At 33.8% G+C, this 26,607-nt stretch overlaps 3 protein-coding genes across 6 annotated transcripts in view; 2 read left to right on the top strand and 1 right to left on the bottom strand.

The window, feature by feature from the left end:
* Positions 1-487: 487 nt before the first annotated feature.
* LOC111691435 (equilibrative nucleoside transporter 3-like) lies at positions 488-3,605 on the top strand. The gene is made up of 3 exons (XM_023454248.1): positions 488-575; positions 2,583-2,740; positions 3,339-3,605. Exons 1-3 carry the CDS (start codon positions 530-532, stop codon positions 3,603-3,605), a joined length of 471 nt encoding a protein of 156 aa, XP_023310016.1. The 5' UTR covers positions 488-529.
* A 1,428-nt stretch (positions 3,606-5,033) lies between these two features.
* Positions 5,034-8,707, top strand: LOC111691436 (equilibrative nucleoside transporter 1-like). 2 transcript variants are annotated; one of them, XM_023454252.1, is made up of 5 exons: positions 5,034-5,065; positions 6,172-6,609; positions 7,997-8,082; positions 8,141-8,340; positions 8,557-8,707. In XM_023454252.1, the coding sequence occupies exons 1-5, from the start codon at positions 5,041-5,043 to the stop codon at positions 8,663-8,665; spliced, it is 858 nt and encodes a 285-aa protein (XP_023310020.1). In that variant the 5' UTR covers positions 5,034-5,040; the 3' UTR covers positions 8,666-8,707. The 2 variants fall into 2 exon arrangements, with proteins under 2 accessions (XP_023310020.1, XP_023310021.1); XM_023454253.1 differs by having other exon boundaries at positions 5,046-5,065; positions 6,192-6,609.
* A 2,290-nt stretch (positions 8,708-10,997) lies between these two features.
* Positions 10,998-26,607, bottom strand: part of LOC108917153 (SID1 transmembrane family member 1) — a 37,456-nt gene continuing 21,846 nt past the window's right edge. For 2 of the 3 annotated variants that reach the window (XM_018723625.1, XM_018723627.2), the window contains exons 11-14: positions 19,384-19,572; positions 19,170-19,330; positions 11,883-11,993; positions 10,998-11,661 (exon numbers count right to left, since the gene is read on the bottom strand). In XM_018723625.1, the coding sequence (XP_018579141.1) occupies positions 11,485-11,661; positions 11,883-11,993; positions 19,170-19,330; positions 19,384-19,572 (638 nt within the window). In that variant the 3' untranslated portion in view covers positions 10,998-11,484. The remainder of the gene's footprint in view (positions 11,662-11,882; positions 11,994-19,169; positions 19,331-19,383; positions 19,573-26,607) is intronic. The other variant, XR_001964796.1, reaches the window with a different exon arrangement.

The following is a 26,607-nucleotide window of genomic DNA, read 5'->3' as shown; positions in this document are numbered from 1 at the left end:
AATTAGATCACTGAAATATTGTGCCTGGCAATGTCCTAAATATAGAAAACCTCAGTCGCATTGTATATCTTGTCATTTTGTTTACAAGTGTAGTGATGAAAAAAGGAGTATTCGTAGATGATTAGAATACCTTTGGCTATTTATAACGGAGTTCGCTGAGTTGAATATGACACTTGAAGGTACATTAATGTTTTTTAAGTCTGTATAACATTCGCAATTTGTTTAATGAGCTATTTTTGTGACAAAACAAAGTTTGGGTTACTTCGAAATTATCACGAGCTTCTATTAAGTTGAAATATATTCAAAACATGTTGCAACTAAGTACATCACTATCTATAAGCATATTAATTATGATTTATATTTACATAATTTTTCCTAAAACTAAGATATCGTTTACTTAGCCACCCTATACATTTTAAGTTTACTGTAATGGTAGAATAATTATGATAACATTTCTTGAAGTCGAAAGAAAATTGTCATTGACTTACTCATTTAAGCAGTACCTAGTATTAATTTGTGCGTTTTTATAATGGAGAATTCAAAAGAGGCGTATCAGTATTTTGCCTTGGAAAAAAGTAAGTTACCAAAAAATTTCTTTGCGAGAACAATACATATGTTTCGTCATTTTAATGCTAGTTTAAAATAATTGTCATTTGTGCTCTCTAGATAATAGGTTTTTTAAATATGTTAATACCTTTCAATCTAATGGTGTAATCCACGTAATAACTTGATAAGGCTAGATTTTCCATCTGAATACCACAGTGCTACATATATTACGATGATTAGCATTTGTTGGAATAGTTAATATTTTTAGAAACAGATTTTTTGTTGAAGACTTAAAAAAATTGCGTTAAATTCGAAGGTATGTAATAGTATATTAAGTATTAAGTTCAGTAAGTGTTCTTTACTTAATAACCGCAGTGACGTTTTTTATGCGCTCAAATATTGAATAAATTTAATTAAAGCTAAAAAGTTTAATATTTTAAAAATATATAAAACAATCAAGTCGTACATGATAAAGTTTTTGCTTTGGTTACCCAATAATTATAGTCAAGTGATCTGCTGTCATTAGAAATTTCTCCAAGAAAATATTTTTGTCATCACTTACATTTATTTTATATACAGGGTGATTCAGAACTTATCCAAAAAAGTTCGAAATTGATTTAAAAATACACTTTTGCACGGCACTGGAAACTGGTTCACTGTAAAACCTGACCCCGCACAATGCGACCGGCATGGCGGTGTGATAAAAACGGACAAAAACTTTCGCAAGGAAAGAAGTAAATAGAATTTTATAGCACCTATTTTATATCGGCAAATTCAAATGCTTTTGCCTTTATTAATTATTAATAAAATTAATTTGTGTTTTTAAATAATAAAATCATTTGACATACACGATATTACAACAACAATTGTTCAAAAATTTATCCACTAACATGTAAACACATTTGGGTCCGCCTTACTAACTTTCTACGAACTAACACAAATGATGTCTTGCTTCACCATAACACAAATACTTCACCATAATACAAATGCTGTCTTGCTTCACCATAAATTAAAACGATATCCATTAACTCTGAGTTGCTATACACGCAAACCATTTTTGACACTAACTAATAAAAACTGTTGTAAACACCACAGATAACAGGTAAAAACTACCGCAACGACGGATTTCAGTATTAGGAGTCACATTGCTCTCCACGCGTATTGCGAATGACGCTAGTGACTACAGTTGTCCAGCTATGTAGTGGTTGAATGTACTATAACTTCAATAATTTTTTTCTCGGAAACTATAAGGATTTTACAATTTTTTTTTACGTGATTATCTCCATTTCTCATGCCGCATCTATTCCCAAATTTTTTTGGATAAGTTGTTCAATTCTTTAATGCATCAAATCCACCGTAGCTTTTTCTGTGTTGATATCAATAATTTCCAATTTCATTTTAAAGACAATTTAATTGTGCATCCATTAATGTAATAATATACAGGGTGTACCATTTGAAATATTTGGGTAAATTCAACTTTAACGTCACAATATTGGCCACATGTTCTTAAACACTCTGTATGAATTCTTGCAAATTTGACATAAACTGGTTGAATTCCATTGCTTTTGAATTATCCACGACAAATTTAATTAATAAATTAAGCTAAATGTTGGAGTTATTCTGTTTTGCAACAATCACTTGCATCCTCAATTTTTTTGAAAATTGATAATAATTTGAAAACTGTCACATTTTGGCCTATAGTACCTTATATGAAATTAGTCTAGAATTTACCATAGAATTAAAAAATGCAAAAATATACAGGGTGTTCCATTTGAAATAACAGAGTTGATGATGACTTCCGTTATAACCGGAAGTGCGAGAAAGTTGACACTATTTTCATTGAATAAATCTTTTTAATAAACCCCTCTATACAAATTTTCAGATTTCAATTTTGACTACTTTTTGAGATAATCCTACTGGGTCCTCTTCGTGATACACCCTGTATATAAGAGACAATTGAGATAGTTTTTATAGTCATATTGCAACTATTAATTTTGAATGGAATGTATAGTTAATACATACTAATGTTATTGCAGGGTCATCTTTAGATACAAGTGCAATGGAGAATCAGACAAAGAAGCTAAGCAGTATGAAACCTCCACCAAACGACGCATTTTACATGGTCCATTTACTATTTTTGTTGTTTGGTATAATGCATCTACTGCCAATATCATTTTTTGTAACTGCTAATGACGTAAGTACTCTATAGGTTTGTTCACTCAGTCTCAAAACTGATAATTCGTTGGTCTTGCAGAATTTGAAACCAATCTCAAACGGTTTGATGACAGTTAGCTGACTATCATCAAACCACCAGTTCGACGCATGCGTACAAGTAAATTTAGTGAAAAATAAAGAACAGAAGCAAGATGTTAAATGTTAAATTTTATAAATAAAAGCTATAAACTATATTGCATTGAAAAACGTACCAATGCAGTTTTATTTTATAATTACTTGTGCAGTAGGGTCATTATTGTAGTGTTACCTTTTTTAAAACTGACAAACAAATCATTCAAAAATGAAATGAGGTTAGGAAGTAGCTAACAGAAGGAACAGTATTCGCGCAGCACCAATTCTCGACCATGCGCATTGCAAATAGTTTTCAAACTATCAGGGATTCTCTGCGGAAACAAACCTGTGATTAATTATATACATTTTCTTTCATTTTTTGATTGTTTATATTTAATGTAGTTATTTACAAACACTTGCCACAATCATTCATCTACTTATCAATTACTTTTATTTTTTATTCATTGTTGTGATTACGGCTTCAGTTATTGATTATCGTTTTTTAGTATTGGATGTACAAGTTCAGGAACACATCAGCAGAAACCATTGATCCGAACGACAGATCTCAGCTTCAGTCGTATTTTGCTTCCGGGTCGACGATTGCCCAATCGGTGCCTACGATAATATGTCTGATGCTATCGACGATATTTGGATACAAAATAAGAGCTAGGACGAGAGTGCTCGCGTCCCTGTTTGTTTTGGCTAGCAGTTTTATTTTATCAACGGTGCTGATAAAAATAAATACGGACTCATGTGAGTATGGTATACGTTAAATCATTCAGTTTTTTTTTTAAACGATACATTAATACTTTATATTTACCTACACGTTAAACGAAAATGAGGGGACCGATACCTCTAGATATCGAATTTTTTATGGTCAACCTTGTAGGTATACAGGTTGTTTCTGAAACAAGCGCGTTTCTTGAAAAGGGTTATAGAGGCCACGAAAATGAGCAACTTTTATTAAGCAACTGATGGTCTAAACGCTTCCGTTTTCGAGAAAATTCATTAAGAAAATTTACCATAAATGTAAGCCGACCCTGTGCATCTTGTGCACGTGNGTTTCTGAAACAAGCGCGTTTCTTGAAAAGGGTTATAGAGGCCACGAAAATGAGCAACTTTTATTAAGCAACTGATGGTCTAAACGCTTCCGTTTTCGAGAAAATTCATTAAGAAAATTTACCATAAATGTAAGCCGACCCTGTGCATCTTGTGCACGTGCACGGCCAGAATACTTCGGACTAGCTACATAGGTGAAGACGTCCCTTTACAAGTCCATGCCCCAATGTTCTTTATGCATGAAGGTGTCCCTCCCTACGTTTCTCGTACAGTTTGTGAATTTTTACATATCAACTTTCCGGAAAGGTGGATACGTTGGCCAGCACGAAGTCCGGGTATGAACTGTGGGTACACATGTCCGCAAGTGACCCATTTTAAGTATTACGTCAAGAGCGCCAGTCTGACGCCGGACGGCCTAACCGTTGCAAGCGACAAGAAACAATGTGCAACGCGGGATTTGGCTCCCGGAGGAGAACTACGGTAGATTGGCGCCAAGGACCAGATACTTATACCTGCAAGCGACTACACACCAAGACGACTCTCCAGCGAACGCTCGGCTCGACAACCTTTTTTCTCACAAACTTTCAATAAAAACACTTTTATTTTACCGTTGAGAGAGAGTTTTATTTTGCTGCATACCACAAGCAACCCTCAAAACCTTCTGGAATTTTTGTTTGGAGATGTATGAAACAAAATGTGTACGGAACGCCTATTGTCCGCCATTTGCATGTAGTGGGACTAATTTTGACCGTTGTTTGTTGGCATGTTTATTAGCACAAACGGGATTTGAATAAATTTCAGCATTTTCGAACACAAAATTTAAAATGTCAAAACCGTATCAGCTCTTTCGCGCTGCGGCGCGCAGTAACTTCGACATCAATGGTACAGCTGGCTGCCACACGCCTTTAAATTTGTTTAAACCTTTATGTGAATTTTTTTTCAATTTAAAATGTAGTGTTTTAAACTATCAATTGCTTAATAAAAGTTACTAATTTTCATGCCCTCTATCGCCCTTTTCAAGAAACACACTTATTTCAGAAACACCCTGTATTATTGTGTATTGATCTTTGTTACTTCTTATAAGATATAAAAATATTTTTTTCTATCTTTATCTAATGTGTAGGGCAAGTACTGTTCTTTGCGTTGACGATGACGATTTTGGCAATAATGAATGGTAAGGACTCATGATATATTCAAAACATTACTTATTAGTTAAAACTAACATAAAATTAAAGTAAAATGAGAAACCTTTAAATTACTTATACTACATTTCCAAAATAGCAGGCAGTGGCTCATTCAACCTATAGATCTGTATGTGGGTTAAGATGTGCGGGGAATGCGATTCCATGGACGTATCAGTTTGGAAGCTTCCAAAAATCATTTAATATAGAACAACAAACAGATATGTAGATTTTATTAGAAACTAGATTATCCCTAGGAATTTGCACTCACTTTGGTATCACTGATAGGAAATGTAAGTAAAGCAACTAAAAGTACAAACACCACTGACAAATGTACCACCGATAAAACACTAGAACCATCACAAGCATCACTAATTTTTGTTGTAGTTATCACGATCACTGTCACTAACGCTATCATATAATAACTTCAACTCTTGTGTCGAGGTCCCACGTTCATTGTTCTTTATGCAGAAGTACTTCTATTATCTTCTAATTTAAAGTTATTTCGTGCCACATATGGTGGCAATGGAAAAAGTGTAACATTGTGAGCTTTAGCCACTTTATCTACTACACATTCTGTCTTTGGCTTTCCCTTTTTGTGCTAATAAATCTATCTTTAGCATGGCGTCTATATATATATAATATATTTTCCACTGATTTTTTCTTTTCTCCATGCAGATGTTGGCAATTTTTCTATTTGTCAACTATGGTAAGACGTATTATCCACGACAATCACAGCACTAGATCCGAAAGGGTTTCGACGAGGTTTGAATGACAAACTGACAACAAGATTTCGAGAAGTTGCAGCTTCAATTTTTTTTTATACACGACGTTAAGACAGAAATATCGGAACACTACGCGAAATGAACAGTACATTACAATTTCCTTAAAGAGAATACAAAAATTATTTTATCGCATTAAGAAATAGTAAATATTGTGGTTTGATTTGTTTATGACTACTGCCTGCAATTTTGGAACTTGATACTTCATTTTACTAATTTTGACGAGCGTTATATGCAATTTTACAGTTAACGAAAATTTGAACTTTCGAAATTTAGTATTTAGGCAAAATTTCAGATTAACTCTAACTTAATTTTAGGGATACTCGCCTTATTTCAGGTAAGTTCCTTCGTGCTCTTATCGAAATTTCCCGCGGGGTACATGAAAACGTTCCTCATCGGTCAAGGGGTAGGAGGAATCTTCAGTTCAGCTCTCCAGGTCCTCTCATTGGCCATAGGAACTTCTTCCGAGGCTTCCGCTCTCATTTACTTCACGCTGGGAAGCATCTTAACAACAGCAACTCTGGTCCTCTTTTACGTCAGCAAAAATGTCTGTTACTACCAGTACCATATAGATAACAGCGTGGAAGACACTAAGAGGGATATTATAAAAGTACCAGAGCTGATGGAGGTGTCGACTAGGATTTGGTCTAGTCTAGTAATCGTGACGGCAAGTGCTTTGGCTTTTGTGCCCACCCATCCGTCAATCGCTTCTTTGGTGGTTTCGGAATATTACGGTCAAGGGAGCTCTTGGAATGGTAAGAATTGTTTCAATGACAGATTTTCTCATTACGTAAAGGCGGTTTTCCACTAAACGGACAAAACAAAAACAAAACACAAACTTGTGTCGAATAAAACAAAACTGTAACTTTTCGCAAACTTTTTGAAGACTGGTGTGTTTTGCGACAGTTGGAGTTTTGTTTTTCGGGTCCCGCTCGAAAGCGGTCACATCAAAAGGTTTCGACGTGTTTTGAAACTCAAGTCTGTTTAGTGGAAACGGTCCTGTTGTGTTTTCTATTTAAGTGATCCAACCCAATATCTATGTTGGCGTTTTCTTCTTCCCAAAAACAATACTTTAATCATTAATGAATTATAGCTATTAAAAAATATATATGTGTACGGTTAAGGTGTTTACTTGGCTAGTATACAACATAACTAACTAACCAAGTAACCACTTCAACCGTACATATATACATATACTTTTTTTCCAAGGACTTCAGTATAAACCAGCCATAACTAAGAATAAAAAATCTTCTCTAAACATGTTCATTGGTTATTGGAAAAATGTATTCTGACTTCTTCGCGCCAACCAGTGGAAATGGACCGAAAACAAAAACAAAACTCGAACAAAATGTAGCCCGCTTGATGGAAACAAGAGTTTTGGGTTTGTTTCAGTTTTGTTTTTGTTTTTCAGGTTCTAGAAAACACAAACATGACATAAACTCAACTGTCTGTTTAGTGGAAAACCGCCATTAGCGATACAGGGTCTGCACATTAAAGGGACATTTATCTGGTAAAAATAAGCAAAACAGTTTATGTAAACTTTAGTAACTGCTACTTTGTATCCGTCGCTATGTATCGGTTACTTTATAACCGCTATGATATATCAGTTACTTTGTAATGTGTACATGACAACCGTTGCTATAACGATGCCAACTAATGGTTGCAAACTAAGGGTTACTCTGTACCGTTACTGTTACTTTGTAATCATTATAAAGTGACCGTTACCTTGCAATCGTTGCATCGGAATCGTTAGTTGGAACTGTTGGTTGAAACCGTTACCTATAACAATTATTTGTAACATTCCTTGAAACAATTAGTTTGGAACCGTTTTTTCGAACATTATTTTGGAACCGTTACTTTGGAATCGTTACTTTGGAACTGTTACCTTGAAACCGTTACTATGGAACCGGTTCTTGGAAATACTATTTTGGAACCGTTTGTTGAAACGTTTTCGAATAAACGGTTCAAAAAAACAGTTTAGAACTGTTCCTTAATTATTTCTCTGTTCGAGCAGTTCTTTTGAAAACGTTTCACCAAAATAGTGCATTTACGCACCAAGGTAAAATAAACTATTTTGTTTATTTTTTATTTTTGGTATCATCTGTCCTATAGTGCAATCGAAATTATTTCTGCTTGTTCCAGATAAATATTTTGTAGCTGTCATAACTTTTCTATTCAGTGACGTGTGCGCCTTAATAGGAAGGGTACTAGCGGCAGCTTTCACAAAGGTACCTATGAATAATGTTCGTAAGCAACGTTAATTTAAAATTAAAAATCTGTTCCTAGACTTTAAGTGGACCTTGGCTGTCGGGCATAGCTGTCTTAAGGATGATACTATTCGTACCGCTGTTCATTTTTTGCAACGCCCTACCACGGCAACATCTTCCTGTTTTATTTCCGCACGACTGGCAGTATATTTTAATATTGGGAGGTTTTTTCATTTCCAGCGGGTACCTGTTCAACATTGCGTTTCTAAATGTGACAAAGTAAGTGGAGTCTTTTTCATATTTCAGGGTGTTCTACGACAACGTGTGTCCGATTCGTTTTTGTTTAGAAGTTACAAGCATTTTAAAAAAATATTATTTCATATTTTCAATCAGAGCTTGTAGAACACCTTGTGTATAACGTAATATTATTTGTTTTAAAGTTACACGAGTATAAAAGATTATTTTTTTTTATTCTATACTGATGTTATATTCCAGACATGCACCTGGCAAAGAAGAGACTGCCTATCTGCTACTGCAGACTTGTATTGGAATATTCGGTGCTGTTTTTTCACCTGTTGGCGTAGTTTGCGTTTATATATTATGACGTGTAGAAAATATGTCTCAATAAATGTTTTTTTACATAAAACTTAAACCCTGATACTTAAATATTACATACATTGAGAAAATAAATTTCATCGTCATCAAATCATTTTATTTGAGAATTGAAGATTTCTTTAGAATTAAAATATTAAATTTTTAGTTCTAAAAAGTAATTTAAGCAACTAAAATGAATTAAAATATTTGCTGTGTACAATCTCTGTATACCTACCTCTGTTTACTATTAGAAAAGCTATCTTATATCACTACTAAAACTTTTTAACTGTTATCGCCAAATGTACAAACCTATGCCTTTAAATAAATTAATTAATACGGATTTCATCCATAACAATGCAGATGCACACTACATCCTAGGCATGCACAGTAATGGTTGATGATGTTCTCCTCTACATGTTCCGTTGACTTTTCGCGGCTGCGCAGTAGGTAGTAGTGGTAAAAATTTTTACTCGATCTTTTAAGAAATAAGCAAATTAGCCCTTAACTCCCGTTAAGTCGGCGCCCTACTCGCAACAGGAAACACGCCGGCCGGCGGACTACAAAGTATTGGAACGTTGAAGGGAAACAGCTGATTTCCCCAATCGTCTTGATTTTGCAATTGGTTTCAAAATTAAAGTGCAGGGGATCCCAAGTCTATTCGCAAAGTGCTATGTAGGGATAAGTGTTTCTTTAGCCGTATTGGCATTTTAAATAGGTAGGTACCATACTACTCTTTGAAAAGTAATTAAGTCACTAGGTATATGTACTACAAACTAATGATTAAGATTCGACAACAATTATTATCCTTATACAATTATTTTTATTAACAAATGAATAATACTGTTAATATTTAAAATGTAAAAATAGTTATTATTTACACCATAAAGGAGATAAGTATTATTTACCAGTCGACGACGATTTTGCGCCCGAGCGGAGCGAGGGCTGGCAATAGAGTCCGAGACTGGTAAATTATACTTAACTGCTGCGTGGTGTATAACATTTTATCTGCTTCCACAGTTATCTATGGTTCATGAAATAAAGATTAGGTTTTATTTTTTGACATTTCTTAATCAATTCATTTTGACATTCGAAATCTTGAAAACTCGTCTTGGTTGTTTGGATTTTGTCGTTCCTAAGGTGTTTATAAACAAAGCTGCATAAAAGTTGCAATTTTGTTGGCTGGCATATTTCATGGAGAAGTCAAGAACTTTAAAGTTACCAGCGAGTTTGTGGAGTGAATAGATACTCAATGATTAAGTCAACTATTTTCATAGAAGAGAACGTGGATATATCAAAATACCCCAAGCTGAGAGCATTTTTGAAACGTAAGAATGACGGCTATAGAACAAGCCAACGATTTTTTTGTTCAGGCACCCGATAACACATATTTGCTAGTGTAGTGACGGTCTTAGGCATTGCTTGAGCATGCCGTTCTGATGAGTTATACAAACTTAAGTACTTTGGACAAGGTCAATTTCAAAAATGTCGATGACATTTTTGTAGTTACAATCCCAGATTCTAAAAATGGTATGTCACGTACGTTTACAATCATTTCTCGTCAGGGTTCTGTTTCCCACTTAGAAATTATCAAGAAATATATCAAGATTAGAATGGAAATTAAAACTGAAATTTCACTCTTTTTTATGCAGGTAGAGGTAGACGTTACAACCAACCAGTCGACAAGAATACCCTTTATATGATTCCTAATAAGATTGCACAGTTTTTTGAAACTAGAACATCCTGAAACATATACAGGCCATTTATTCCGAAGAACATCGGCAACGTTACTTACTAATACAGGAGTTGATGTATTAGCAATCAAGATACATGGTGGGTGGAAATCAGCCACAATTGCAGAAAGTTATTTTGTCGACAGTTTAAGTAACAAAAATGAAATAGCCAACTGGATTCTTTACAATGACACTTCAACTCAAGGTTCTACTAGTACGTCGCGTCATGCTGTTTTAATGGATCAGTAAGATAATATTGAGCCTTGAACTGTACAATTACTATAAATATTCATTCATAATAATTAATAAAATGTAATGTTCATCAAATATTTCTATTTATTTGTTCATAAAATATGCATTTATCTAACTCGAAATCGCTTTTTTTCTCTAGGTAGGTAAGTAATTTTTTTCAGGGTAAATATGTAGATACTTTCAAATTTTTTTAATAGTATATTCGTATTCTACTCATTTTTCATTATCTTCCCTTAAAATTAATGACATTATGACTGAATCACTCTGTATAACAAATAAATACAAAAACTGAAACTTTCTATTAGTTTCATACAAGATTTTTCCCTCAATGTAAATTGAACGCGATAATAAAACACTATCTGTAATAAATTGTTTAATTGTCTTAAGTTAAAAATCACAGATAAAATAACAGCACCAACTTCAAATATGGCCCGAATCTTTTTATTTACACTTTAGAAATCGTTTACTGATTCTTCAAACCTGTAGGTATACACATCCCTTCGAAACCGTTTTCGTGTAAATAAAAGGATCTGCTATACTGAAATGTACATTTTTCGTTTCTACACATTGTACGAATTTCATTTACACTTAAAACATGTATAAAAGACTGTAAAAGGTCCCTTTTCTAAACACATTAAGGTAAAAGCGAAGAATAAATAGTGATTGTATCATGTTGACTCGATCCACTTCTTCATGATGATTGTCTAGCAGTTTTTTTAATATTATTATATAAATAATATTTACCTAACCTATATTTTTTCGTTCAGTTTTCATTTCAGTTAAACACATCAACAAACAATGCTAATTAACATATAATCAAGTTAAAAAATCTACTTAAATAGCAACATTAAAACACTGGTATCTCGCATTGATCCTTGTCGACAATGTCGTCGTCAAGACACATCAAGTACATGAAAGTAAAATACAGCCCTGGGGCACTCAACAGATGCCAGACATCGTGTTTGTCGTAGAAGCCCAGTAGAATGCAGTTTTGGTTCCACTGTCGAGATTCAGCCGGGGTTACCTAAATATTTTTATTATTAATATTTCGCCTAAAGTTGTTGAACTATTTTTTTTTCTAAAGTCATATACAGGATGTTACTAAAAAAGTTTCTCGGGATGTAAAAGGAAAAGTTCGTATGTACACCCATGCTAAAACTTTTTGCTTTAGAGATTGAGGGTGTTAAATGTATTGAAGGAAAATTAATAATAAAAATGTAGTAAGTACTTAAAAAAAATACTTACAGTCCAAAGCGTGGCGGGGTCTAAAAAGAAAACCGACGCCGCTGCCCACGCCGCTATGCTCAAGAGTCCATAGCAAACAGCCTCAAAACATATCCTTTCGCCATGTATTAACTGTAAAATTCGAATAGTTATATTTGCACTAAAATAAACAATATAATTTTGAAGATATCTCACTTACGTACACTTTTTAATTCAGTAAATTGTTTTTATATTAAAAATAACCGAAGTTAACGTTGTTAAAATATGTGGTTATTTGTTACTTCGAACGCGATGATATTTATTTTCCTAAATTAGTAAATTAACGTATACAGGGTGTGTTTAAATGAAGGAGCACAAATGCTACCGGATCATTTTGAGAGCAAAATATGATCATTGGGCCAAATATACTGTAACTTAGGGGTGTTCAAAAAGTTTGGAACCCCCTCTCTATCTCAGAAAATACTGCTGGAACAAAAAAATGATTAGGACAAAAGTTGCAGGGTTTTGAGTGAGCGTAAAATTAAAAAATGACCTATACCATGTCTTTGACCATGACCTAAAGGTGACTGTAACGTCAAACGTAAGCAAATAACTTAAGTTTAATAATGCTCTTACGAAAAACGGCAAAAAAAGTATACGGTTCCATTTAAAATTTTCAACTTGACCTCTAAATGACCTTGAAGGTCATAGTCAAGGTCATATCCGAACGTAAACATTTTTATTTTCTCCATTTCCGGGGTCAAAAATATACGGTTCCATTTAAAATTTTCTGGTTGACCTCTAAATGACCTTCAGATGGTCAAGGTCACCGTTAGATTGCTCACTCAAAACCCTGCAACTTTTGTCCTAATCATTTTTTTGTTTGAGCCGTATTTTCTGGGATCGAGGGGGGGTTCTAAACTTTTTGAACACCCGGTATGTATTTTGACACGAATCCGAACTTGTCTGTTCGGTCTAAACAAACTTTTTGCTGATGCCCAATATTCGGCTTTTCCGCGACTTTTCCGGATTTTCAGGATTTTAAAGCGATTTATATTCAAATACTGTGGGTGCTTGAATAAAAAATAAAACTATAATGTCGAATTCGAATTTGGCGCGTTAAAATACCATAGGAGGGGGGGAGGGTGAATCTGCGCATGATTTTAACTAAAGAAGTTCATATAGTTCACCGTGTCCCAAAATGATGAATGATTTTTCAGTTCAAATTTTAAAAAATTCCTGAAACAGGTCAATTAGTAAATAGAAATTGTCATTTTTCTGCAGTATTTTCTATTTTTTTGAACCATATTTGACATACATATAACATTACCGACATTTTTTTTAATAAGACGCTCTATATTTTATAGTATAAATAGTCAGCCCGTCTAAAGACGAATTCATTGATATAAGGTTACACCTACTATTTTGTCATAGTTTTCAAAAAAATGTAAAAAATTGTCTTTTATGTCGTACTGACGACTAGTTCAAACAATCACAGTCTCTTCTGTACTTTAAAAAACGTACTTCCTCTTTATTAATCTTTTTCTACTTACTTTAAAGCTTTTTTTTCTAAAAAAAACACATCGATAAACACATAAAATTCACCAGAGTACCTAATAGGTATACGTCAATCGTTTTAGTTCTAATTCATTCGTTGTTAAATTATTTTGAAAAAGGGTTGCCCGATTAAGCGAAAAACAGATAATTGAAATTTTAAGTATGATTGGATAAAATCCGTAGTCAACATGAGGTATGCGACTTATTTCACCATAACTATCCAGACCAGAGAATTAGTCGAGCTACAATAAGTAAAGTATTCAAAAAGTTGAAACTGATTGAAGAAACTGGAGCTATAAAAGATTTACCTGAATCAGGAAGACGAAGAACTGTGAGCAAAAATGACCATCAAAATGTGATGCTCGTCGTTACTGAAAATCCTCATTGATCCATTAGATCTATCTCGGCCAACTTCAACTTGTCGAAGTCCTCAGGTCATGGAACTCTGAAGTCTCAAAAGTGGGATCCTTACAAAGTCAACGTCTTACAAGAACTATGGGCAGATGACACAGACAGAAGATTACAGTTTTGCGAGAAAATTAGAAATTTATTTGAAAGACAACCCAAATTCCATGATTTTCTCTGACGAAGCAACTTTTTGCTTTAACGGAACCGTGAACAGACAAAATACTAGGTTTTGCAGCCCAGAAAATCCGCATTGGATGTAAGAAAAACATACACAACGGCCGGAAAAAGTGAATGTTTGGACTGGAATAGTAGGAAATGGCTACTGCGACCTTATTTCTTTGAGGGTAATTTGGCAGGTGACATTTATTTGGATTTTTTGCGTTTTCAGCTGATTCCAGCCCTGGAATTAATTTTTCCTAATGCTAATGAGCACGATATGCCTGTTGGTGATGTCTAGTTCCAGCAAGATGGACATTTTTGCCTCGATGTAAGAAATTACCTTAATGAAGTTTTTCCAAATCGATGTATAGGCAGAAGAGGGCCACTTAAATTTGCAATCCACGCTCCCTTGACTTAACCCCACTAGATTTTTTTTGTGGGGGTTATGTAAAAAGCAAAGTGTATGTGAACAGACCAGACACTATCGAAGGATTGAAAAATCGTATCAGATAAGAACACAATATGTTATTCAAAATGTAACTGATAACTTTGAACACCGAATTGGGCCTTGTGCAATGGTTAATGAGGGCCACTTTGAACATTTGCTGTAATAAAATAAAAAGTAGTACCAAATTATAGTTTTCATTTAATTTCTCCATTTTTTGACAAGTAGATACAACCTCATATCGCTGAATTCGTCTTTAGAAGGGCTATCTATTTATACTATAAAATGAGGGGTATAGATGCAAAAATCACATTATCCACTTTTTAAAATTTTTCAGGAAAAAGGATTTCTCACTTTTTAAGTGACTTAAGACTCTGAAATTTTTTTTGGTATTGTATTAGAACTTTAACTTTGCTTGTTAATTGGTGAAATGACAGCACAACAATATTTGACTCCACGAAAGTGAATTAAAGTTTGTATAATGTGAGTTTTGATACAACTTTTTGGATAATGGTAGTTTTGCTCCAAATTATTCTACATAATATTATTTTTTACACCAAAATTCATGAAGTTAAAGGAACTTTGAAACAAACTCGATATCAATAAAACTTTTATGTAATATGGTAGTTCATAATCAAAATAAAAAGCTGCACAAAATACTTAGAATACGGTTCTATTATCAGTGATGAAGTGAAATATTTTTTACAAAATCTCTATCTTCAGAAATCAGAAACTCATAGAAAAACACGGAACCAACCATCTAGGAAAGCAAAACAATACGAGAAGCAAAAGTCACATTCTCCTTAGGCAGTCGGCCGATAAACCGATAAACCAATATGGTTTATCGCTTTAAGCTTTTTTCATTGGTGGATATATGGATAATGTGAGTTTTGACAACTTCAGATCGTAGGAGAATGTGACTTTTGAAACAATTCACAGATTTCACAATTTAAAAATAAATACGAAAATGTGAGTGAACAAGATAGCGCCACTAACTCTATTTCGAAAAATTATGAATAATGTGAGTTTTGCATCTATACCCCTCAAATATAGAGCGCCCTATTAAAAAAAAAATGTCGGTAATGTTATAGGTCTGTCAAACGTGGCTCAAAAAAATAGAAAATATTGCAGAAAAGTGAAAATTTCTATTTACTAATTGACTGTTTCAGCGATTTTTTAATATTTCAACTGGAAAAAAAAACATATGAATTTTGTTCCATCATTTTGAGACACAGTGTATACGTTCGTAAATGCTTCGTTGTCATTGCACAGGGTGTTAAAGTTTCAATAATTTTTATGTTTTTTCTTTATATCTTCCACAGTTTTTGAGATATGTAGCTCAAATTTGGAACGTAGGCTAACTTAGATTACCTGCATCATTAGACCTTCCTAATAGTTGTCACGATCTACAGTGTGATGCTTTTTCTTGGGTCGGGCCTCCTTTCAGCCCCGCAAACCCGCAAACTTTTTTCTGGTACGTCACTCTTTCTTTCCAGAACAAAGAGTTTAATTCCCTGTTCAAATTGAACAAGGAATTAAACCCTTGTTCTATAAAAAAACCGGAAGTGTCGGAAAAGTGTCGTACCGGAAGAAAGTTTGCGAGGCTGAAAGGAGGCTCGACCCCAGAAAAAGTATACAGGGTGAGACTTTTTCGTGACAACTATTAGGAAGGGCTAATGGAGGTAATCTAAATTAGCTTAAGTTCCAAATTTGAGCTAATATCTCAAACTCTGTGGGAGATATAAAGAAAAACCGGAAAAATTATTGAAACTTTAACACCCTGTGCCATGGTAACGAATCATTTACGGACATGTTTATAGAGGCTGCTTCCTAAAAAACGCCGCAAGCCATAACTCCGTCATTTATAGTCTGATTTTAAAAAACAAAAAATTATAAAAAAAATGGCTCTAAATACACTATAGAGTGAGCCTATTGGGGCGTATTTATTATTATTATTCTTTGAAAAGCGATGGTCAACTTTTTTTTTTAATGGCAATATATGTTTTTTTTTTATTTATTATTGTGCAGAATTCTATCATGAATTCAATGATGTATATAAAGTCTATTTTTGTAAAACATGTATTACAGAAAAAGCTTGAAAATATTAGTCAATTTCGCATTATTAGCGCCTGGTCGCTTAATTGACAACAAACATATTTTGACTAATCATGTATGCTTGGAAAACAAAAAATAATACAACAAAGCAAGGAAATATCATTTTAGCGTTCGTGTCCCAGTTTTTTACACATTATACTCTTTCTGTATCATTTACAGTAGGTTATTTATTGAAATAAGCTCGACAGTGCAAAATATGAGTAATACACAGCCACACAGAAAAAAAAAAGTTGGGTATACTTTTTATGCGACATATATTTTTCGTAGTAATTTGGCCTCCTGAACACGAATCTTAATTTTTTCCTAACCTCAAAAAACTTGTGAAAAATAGTGAAAATTGATGAAAATTTACTGGGAAAATTTGGAAAAAAATTTATTTCCACATCAAATAGTACATTTTTATGTAAAAGACTCTGCTGAATTCAAATCCACTGTCAGAATTGAGCTAGAACGTGTGGTTTTTTTTCTAACCTCAAAAAACCGAGCAGGAATCGCTATTTTCAAATTCTGAGCGGATTTTGACCAGATTTTGTATAAAGGGGTTTTTTGGGTCGCTGATTACGAATATGAATTCACATTGTAAAAATTCAAGATGGCTGATCCAATATGGCGGGTGTACTTTTTTGAAATCCACCGATTTCAGTAAAATTTGGCATCATAAGGATTGCTGGTTGATCTCACCTTCATTAATCACACATCTGGAGCCAGATTTTCATAAATCAAGGTAAAAGATGCCACTCCGTCTAAAAATGTGACTTCGCTTAAAAAAATGACTTAAGGACTCTACACATGTAATGATGTGTAGTGTGATGTGCTTGTTTCCATGGGACAAGACAAAAAAGTTTCTACTTTATTCTTTCATTTATTTAGTCGTGCATGGGCTTATGGTTTTCCAATCAGATTTTTTTAACTACTATGCAGTTTTCCTATGGCATTTAGATGCTTTTATTTCTTAATAATTTTAAAGTTCAAGGAAAAGGACACATTACTGCCACACAGCACATCACTGCATCTGCTTATGCCTTCAATCTAAAAATGTGACTTTGCCGAAAAAATGCCGCCTACTCGGCCTAAAATTATGACTCTGCCTACAAATTTTACCTTGATTTATGAAAATCTGGCTCCAGATGTGTGATTAATGAAGGTGAGATCAACCAGCAATCCTTATGATGCCAAATTTTACTGAAATCGGTGGATTTCAAAAAAGTACACCCGCCATATTGGATCAGCCATCTTGAATTTTTACAATGTGAATTCATATTCGTAATCAGCGACCCAAAAAACCCCTTTATACAAAATCTGGTCAAAATCCGCTCAGAATTTGAAAATAGCGATTCCTGCTCGGTTTTTTGAGGTTAGAAAAAAAACCACACGTTCTAGCTCAATTCTGACAGTGGATTTGAATTCAGCAGAGTCTTTTACATAAAAATGTACTATTTGATGTGGAAATAAATTTTTTTCCAAATTTTCCCAGTAAATTTTCATCAATTTTCACTATTTTTCACAAGTTTTTTGAGGTTAGGAAAAAATTGTGACGTGATGGGCCAATTCTGACCCCAGATTCGTGTTCAGGAGGCCAAATTACTACGAAAAATATATGTCGCATAAAAAGTATACCCAACTTTTTTTTTCTGTGTGGCTGTGAATCAATGACATAATTCAGGTATACTTTCGGTGTAATAAAAATCCTGGTACAGGAGTCCGCCTTTACAGGGAACTATTTCTTTACAGAGAAGTTCCAGAACTACGTAGATTTGTAAGACGAAGAAAATTTGAGAAACTATGGTGCTTTTAAGAAACCAAAACGAGAAGAACTCCAATTTAATGAAAACATCGAGTTCAATGTTCTTCTTAACGTTGAAGAAAACCCAAAAACTTCCATTCGGGAAATTTCTAATAATAATACAGCATCAAAGAGAACTGCACATGCAGTATTGAAAAAGCACAAATTCAAGCCACACGTCCCTCAAAAAGTACAGGCAATAGATGACGGCTACAATTAGTTTCTTTAGTTTTTTGTGTTTGTTCTTTCTTTGTTTAATGTATTTTGTGTTCAATTCCATGTTGAACTTTGTATAATCGTTAATGTATTTAATTAAATTGTTTTTCTTTTAATTGATATTCATTATATTGTTTCTTTTCTGTTAACTACAAAATTCTCTTTTGAGTTTTACTTGCTTTGCTGCATTATTTTTTGTTTTCCATGGCACAGATGATTAGTTAAAATACATTTGTTTCAGCGGCCGGGCGCCGAATGCGGTATCGACTAATATTTTGTCGTCTTTTCTGTAATAAATGTTTTACAAAAGTAAAGTTCATATACATCGTTGGATTCGGAAAATATATCTGCACAATAATAAATAACAAAAAAACTATATTGCCATTTGAAAAAAAAAAAATAGTAAATGAGCTCTAATAGGCTCGCTTTATAGTGTATTTAGAGCCATTTCATTTAATTTTTTGTTTTTTTAAATCAGACTATGAATAGCGGAGTTATGGCTTGCGGCGTTTTTTAGGAGGCAGCCTGTATGAACTTTTTTTCTTAAAATCATGGCCCCCCTGAATAAAGACATTTATTATGAAACACCCTGTATTTTTAGACTTGTTGATCATGTTAATAAAATCGTTTTGTTTAATATTGTTACCTTCATAGACGTGTAGAATATAGCGTGAAGGACTGCATTTGCCATTAACAATCCCAAGAGAAAGGTTCCAAAGTCAGTGAGGTTCTGAGGGTAAACGCACAAACCAGCTATGAGCAAACCGAGGTTAACTGCGTTAGTTATTAGAAGGAAAATGAATCTACCTGAAATAGAGTGCTGTAAGAAACGTGAAAAAATTACCAAAAGACACATTTACCTCTGCGAATTGGAAGGAATACGTCCGTAGAGTATCCCCTGGTTTTAATTTCCCGATGTAGTTCCTTAACTCCGTTCACCACGTAGTTGAGGAAGTATATTTTAAAAGATAGGACTATACACAGTGCTGTGTAGGACACAGCAAAGACCACCCATATTGCTAGGCCGCCGTTAAGGATACCCAACATTGCTGAAAATGTAAATTCGATAAGAATAGTTTAATAACGAGCGTTCAAATAAAAACGTGGTCAAGTTGGTTCTGAAAATTTGGACGTAGGGCGTAGCGTATAGCAAATGAACTTAAACGTCATCTGTCAAAGCGCTATATCGCCGCTATCAATTTGAATATTTTCGTTTTAAAAAGCGTTTAAAATGGTGTTTTCTCAAGAACAAAAAGTGTTTATCATAGAGTCCTACTTTAGAAATGGACGCAAGATTGATGGAATATGGAAGTATTCTATTGAGGAATGTTTCATAGAATTTCAAAATCAATTTCCCGGCGTTGTTGAGTACAAAATTTTTCAAAGTGCAGTTCAGCGTTGTGTTAATGTTTTTCGTGAAACGGGCAGTGTAACAAGAAAAGAAGGAAGCGGCCGACCTAAAAAGCGGACTGAAGAATTAAAAGAAAATGTCCAACAAATAATGGAAAATGCGCCAAGAACTTCTGTACGTGTTTTATCACAAATGGTGGGAGTATCAGTCGGTACCTGCCACACAGTGTTAAAAAAAGATTTGCGTTTGTTCTCCTATCGTTTAACTTGTCAGCAAGAACTTCATGAAGTTGATTTTCCGCGACGGGCTGTATTTTGTGAATGGTTTTTAAACAACTACGGTGAACTTCATAATATCACCTTTTTTTCTGATGAAGCCTGGTTTCATTTAAGTGGTTACGTAAACTCACAGAATATGAGAATGTGGTCTTCTGAAAAACCAGATAACTTTTTTGTCGAGGGCCCTCTACACGCTCAAAAAATTGGAGTTTGGTGTGCTCTCAATCGAAGGAGGATTTATGGACCTATTTTTTTTAATGGTACTCTTACTGCGCAAAGGTATAGAGAAGAAATTATCGCTCCTTTTGTTAACCAGCTGGAAGAAAACGAAATTACAAACTTTTACTTTCAACAAGATGGCGCAAGGGCACATACGGCAGGCGAGACGATGAATATGTTGAGGGAAGTTTTCCAAAATCGACTAATAAGTCTCAATGCTGAACATGAATTTCCACCGAGGTCATGTGATATTACGCCGTGTGATTTCTTTTTGTGGCCTTACCTTAAAAACACTATTTTTGAACTGCCTATTCCTGATTTAAACCATCTGCAGGCTCGACTTATAGACAAGATTCGTGAAATTAACAATACCCCGAGCATCTTAGAAAATGTCTTTAATTCTTTGAGGAACAGGTGTGAAAAGTGCTTGGAACAAGGAGGGGGACACTTTCAGCAGCTGCTTTAATTTATTGTTATAACAAGGAGGGGGACACTTTCCGCAGCTCCTTTAATTGTTTGTTATTGTTATCACGATTATTCTTTAAAATAAAGTTATATAGTCATTAACGTTATTGAAACTGACAGGTGCTATACAGCTCGTTGAGAAATGAGGTTAAGTTGGTCGCTATAAGCTACTCCCTACGTCCAATGTGTCAGAGCCAACTTCGACCACGTTTTTATTTGAACGCTCGTTATAACTATTATTACAGGTATTATATTTTTTCCTTTAGTTTTAGAATAAGCTTTACTGCAACTCGTGGTCAACTTTGCGCATGACAAAGGATAGTAGACTCTTAAATGAAAAACATCATGACCACACAAGAGACATAAATACAGGATATAACTTTCAGAACCGATATTTGGTGTCAAAACAGAAAAATTTAAGAGCAACATTTTTTCCATTTTCAAGGACTTCATGATCGGTTGTTATATAACAAAGCTAATCTACAGGATGATTCACAGTTTGGAACGTACTGATGGTACTATGCAAAATAGTAAAAGTTTGTTTATTGAATACGAAATACAGCGTGTCCAAGATAAGGATGGGATAGCATTAGGATCTAGGAAACGGTAAGGGATACGGGGTGGCCCAGATTAGAAAAAAGTTGTGTTATTTTATATCTAACAACGTCGCTGCTATTTTTATGACAAAATCTAAAGTCATTTTTAATTCTGAATTAGATGATATTACTATTGTAATCGCTTCAAAAAGTTTTTAGCTTGTTTTAGCCATCATTTAAAATTTGTCCTGAGTACGGCTCTGAACGCTTTCAAAATATCTATTAGAGGTCATAACAGTATAAAAGTCAATACAGCACAAAATATCCAACATTTTATACAAGGTGTCACCTAACGAATGATACATTCTTCAAGGGTATAATTTAAAACCCAAATGGTGTCGATTTAACCAAACTCGCTTAAAAGAAAAATATCGCAAAAAAGTTACAGGATGTTAAAGTTTCTTTTTTTATTTCTTGTTATTAACCGATTTGAGCAAAATTTACTGCTGCTTAGTTTCTCTCCAGAGATTATGTTCCAATTTATTAAATCATACAAATCGTTCAATTTAGTACAACCTTTTGTGAATATTCTTCTGTAACTTTTTTGTACGTTTAAATTTTTACACGGAACTATCAGAAATAGGTTGAGAATTTTATTCTACACAAAAAATGTATTATCAAAAGTCGAAATTATTCTCGGTTATGAAGATATTACAGTATAGTATATTAAATTATAAGTGGATTTTAAAGACCAGTTATCCACGAATAATTTACGCTATTTTTTTATTGGTACGCGTTGAAATCATAAATATTGTAGTTAATACTACAAAAAATGGAAATAAGAACTAATAATGTCAAATGGTTGAATTTGTGATATTACATCAGTATACCTTTCGTTGTCTTAAAAACGGAAAACAAAAATTAATTTGTAACTGTATTGGCACATAAGATTAATTGCTGTCACCACAGTTATTACTAGTTTAGTTGTATACAGGGTGTCTCATAATTAGCTGCCAACCCTGAACAGGCCGATTCTATGATGTAAGTTAAGTAAAAAAGTTCATATGAACATGGGTCCGGAAATGCTTCCTAAGGGCACAGGGACCCATTGAAGAGGGAGGAATGGAAATCATTTTTTTGCAATATCTCTCATTCGCGTCGTGATAAATGAATGAAATTTGGTATACGCAGCTAAATTTTGATGAGCAATTTGATGGACTAATCCATTTATTTCCACAAGGTCCATTGGGGTGGGTACGGGGGGGCCCTTGGTACTTTGCGTGTGTAACTTTTTCATCTTTGACTTTTTAACAAATTGGACAGCAAATTCCGTTTTCCCGAACTGTTTTACGTTAAAAAGGTACTCTTGTTNGAAAACGAGAAAACAAAAATTAATTTGTAACTGTACTGTCACATAAGATTAATTGCTGTCACCACAGTTATTACTAGTTGTATATTGTTTAAAAATGACTTCTAACATTGATTACTTAAATAGTAAAGCAGAATCGCGATTAATACCGCAAAAATCGCTTATAGAAAAGAATACGACAAGTTCATCAAAGGATGGAAGAGCAAAAGGTAACAAATACAGATAAACGAGTTGTGCTTGCTTATCTTCAGAAAATGTCAAATGTATTAATTTGAACACCATTTCATCTGATTTAAAAAACCGAAGTATTAATATTTCAAACAATACCAACTGCACATTTCACATTCATTTAAATAATTAAGATGTTAAATATTTGAATAAAGCTTTTGAAACATTTGTTAGTAATATTTTATTTGACGTTACAAGGTAGATACTTCTGTCAGATCAATAATTAAAAAGGTGACATTTAGACTTGACGTTTCTCGGGTTCTTGATATTGCCATGGTAACTTTAAAACGTGCGTTTTTTTAAGTTGGATTTAAACACTCTGGGGCGTGTTTTAAATAAGCAAAGCAATAAAAAAAATTTATTAACAGATACCCCATATTTTTGGAAATAACTACGTATCCGTAACAACATGACAATTTCGATGTCACTGTCAAATTTGTATTTTGCAAAAGTTTGTTTCTGAACATGCCTCGTCACAATGAATTTACGAATGGGAGACATGGTAGTGGTACATGTACAGGTACATTTTAGTTACGCGCTGCTAAGAGAACATATGAAGAACTTCGCAGACGAATCGCAGACGGCCTTCTCATCCTTTATTTGCTTCTTTATTCCAGATTAGGAAACTGGAAACTCTCGGTCGAATTCACGAAATGGAAGTTCAAAGAAGGGTACAAGACGAAGAACAAATTCTAGAAGGAGTAGAAGAAAATCCCGAAATTAATATTTGTCGTTTTGTCAGCAGTCACAAGAGCCGCAAAACCGTTTCAACTGTACCTACTCCACACGCCGCAGTTACAATGTTTCTATTTGTACAAAATTTGCTAGAGTCAGACCGCCCGCTGAGATTAACATTTTGCGAACGATTTCTCCAGTTATATAACAGGGATCACACTTTTCTCGGGAGAATTTCCTTTACAGATGAAGCTGTTTTTACCTGTAGAGGTGCTTTTAGTTGGAAAAACTCTTACGTGTGGACTGAAGAAAATCCACACGCAATAAAAGAGCATCGCTTCCAACACGAATTTTCAGTGTGGGATTATAGGAAATTTTATTTTGAGGCTCTACCAGCAAGGGTGAACACCCATTAATACTAGACAACAAATGTAGTTCATGTACGTTGGTACCCACTACCCCTGCTCATTACAGCCATTTGGTGAGAGATCATTTAAATCACACATTTCCAATCCGTTGGATTTCCCGAGGTAATGACTTTCATTGGCCTTGTCGCTGTCCGGATTTTAATCCGTTAGACTTTTACTTTTGACAGGAATTGTTTACAACTCTGTAACCTAATATGGAAGAAAAACTTTGGGATATAATAAAAGACGCTATACGACAAGTTAGTCGAACGTATAATTCGGTTCCTATTCTCGATAGTTTCATAAAACGTTTATAGTCCAGTCGGCAGAGGCCGAAAAGTTACTGTTGGTGACATTTCCTTGATAACTCGAAAATAACTACACAGGAATATTTTAAATGATGAGTACAATAACAGGCTAATTTGCAGACAAAGTATTTTATCAGGAAAAACAACATTATTAACAATTTAATCGTGAAAAAATTTTTTTTAGTAGTTTTCTTTAAATAACTCGTGGGATGACTTTGTACGAAAAAATGCTTAGGACATGATTTTGTTCGTAATAAAAATAGCTACAAAATGGCGGTGGTCCGCTTACGAAATTTGCAATAACAAAGCCGTGAGATTGAAAAAACGGTACCTATAAAACGTAATTTTTTTAAAGTTGCTGTATAAATGTCAATTATAAACAAAAAGTGATAAAACTTTCGAAGACTATAGTTCAATATATATACAATAATGATGCTATAGCCGAAAATCAGGAGAGCAAAACTTTTTGTTCTATAAGGTTTTATACATCCATCGGCATCTGAAGCTCGAAACTTTGCCAAATTTATTTGAAGTTTTGCTGACACTTGAAATTTGGTATGCACATAGTGTAAATATGCAGAAACCAAAAGCAATTTGCAAAATTCAATTATCTTCATTTTGCAGTTTTGGTAAGGTTTTATACGTCACCCTAGTTTTATACGTCACCGTTTTTTTTTATTTTTGGAAAAATTAATGTACTAATTTGTATTAAAGTAAGGCCAACTACTTACATTACTACAATTCAAATGTAATGAAAAAAATGTATCAGTAGTTGCCAACTTCGAACATTTAATTTAACTTAGGACATAGGTATTGCATCTTTCTTACTAACAGAAATGTGTACCTATCTCGTTTGGTTTACAGTTAATAAATAAAAAGTTACATAAAAAAGCTGTTTCTTTTAGGAACCTCTTACACAGTCAAAAACCTAACGCCACTGATACATACAACACAAATTAGTCAAAAACGAATTTTACATACAAAACACCATATCAGATTTTAGCGATTTTGCCATGCATCAAAATGGCTTTTATTTCTTTAAACGAAAACCGTTCGTCGTATGAACAAATATCAAGAGACCAAATTAACTCCAAAGTAAATCAGTATTACAAATATAATACTGAGTTTAAGAAAAAGCAGTGGCGTACTTTTTTTTTCTTTAAAACAATTCAATGCAAATCCTGTTCGAACGCCACTGGTAGAAATTTTTTGAAAACTTTTGCATCAAAAAATGTAATTTATGGTCAAAAGAAGTGTACCAAATTTTGTGGAAATATCTGGAGTGTTAGGAAAGTTTTGATAAAAAAGGCATTTTTTCCTTAAAACTTTAACACCCTGTATCTCGGAAACGAAGCATTTTCGGACATAATTTTATTTGAAATATTTTCTTATTTTCTTGCATTCTATACAGTGTTAAAAGGAAAGTATCAACTTAAAACTCACCCTGTATATTGAACTATAGTTTTCGAAAGTTTTATCACTTTTAGTTTATAATTGACATTTTTACAGCAACTTTAAAAAATTGACGTTTTATAAAGTTTTTTCAATCTCACGGCTTATTGCAAATTTCGTAATCGGACCACCGCCATTTTGTAGCTATTTTTATTACAAACAAAATCATGTCCTAAGAATTTTTCCGTACAAAGTCATCCCGCTGAGTTATTTAAAGAAAACTACTGAAAAAAATTTTTTTCACGATTAAATTGTTAACAACTTTTTTCCTGATAATAGTATATTATTCAACGAGCGTATAATGATGGGTATTATTCACGAGGTGAAGTTTACGGCCACGAGCCGCAGGCGAGTGGCCTAAATCACCGAGTGAATAATACCCATTATACGGGAGTAGAATACTATACTTTATCCACGACTACTAAATATTTTTGTTGAAGTTTTTTTTGTTTTTAGTTCGTTTTTTAACACAATTTAACACAAAATATCAAAACACTGAGAAATCTATGCACACAAACAATAATGTTGACAGGTTTGAGTCAAATTTGTTTTGTTTTAAAAGCTACTTAGATTTATGAAATGTTTCGAAAAACATGGTATGTTAAGCAACAGATATACGACACGCACAAACGAAGTCGCTGATGGCTCAGTGTAGATGCTCCTTCCCTTCCAACCGCGGGTCCCGGGTTCGAATCTGGTCTAGGAAAATTCACTTTTTTAATTTTTTTTTTATATGTACAGCACTGAATTGAAAATATTTAGTGGTTTACACGATAAAATTTTAAAAACGGATTGT

This window comes from Anoplophora glabripennis, unplaced genomic scaffold, assembly GCF_000390285.2.
Source record: "Anoplophora glabripennis isolate ALB-LARVAE unplaced genomic scaffold, Agla_2.0 scaffold85, whole genome shotgun sequence".
Lineage (NCBI taxonomy): Eukaryota > Metazoa > Arthropoda > Insecta > Coleoptera > Cerambycidae > Anoplophora > Anoplophora glabripennis.
This window is presented reverse-complemented; position numbering and strand designations above follow the sequence as displayed.

Coding starts and splice junctions, on each gene's coding strand:
- LOC111691435 (XM_023454248.1), top strand. CDS start 530: ATGGAGAATTCAAAAGAGGCGTATCAGTATTTTGCCTTGGAAAAAA. Junction 576..2,582: donor GTATTTTGCCTTGGAAAAAA/GTAAGTTACCAA, acceptor ATGTTATTGCAG/GGTCATCTTTAGATACAAGT. Junction 2,741..3,338: donor TTTTTGTAACTGCTAATGAC/GTAAGTACTCTA, acceptor ATCGTTTTTTAG/TATTGGATGTACAAGTTCAG.
- LOC111691436 (XM_023454252.1), top strand. CDS start 5,041: ATGACGATTTTGGCAATAATGAATG. Junction 6,610..7,996: donor TCAAGGGAGCTCTTGGAATG/GTAAGAATTGTT, acceptor TGCTTGTTCCAG/ATAAATATTTTGTAGCTGTC. Junction 8,083..8,140: donor TAGCGGCAGCTTTCACAAAG/GTACCTATGAAT, acceptor ATCTGTTCCTAG/ACTTTAAGTGGACCTTGGCT.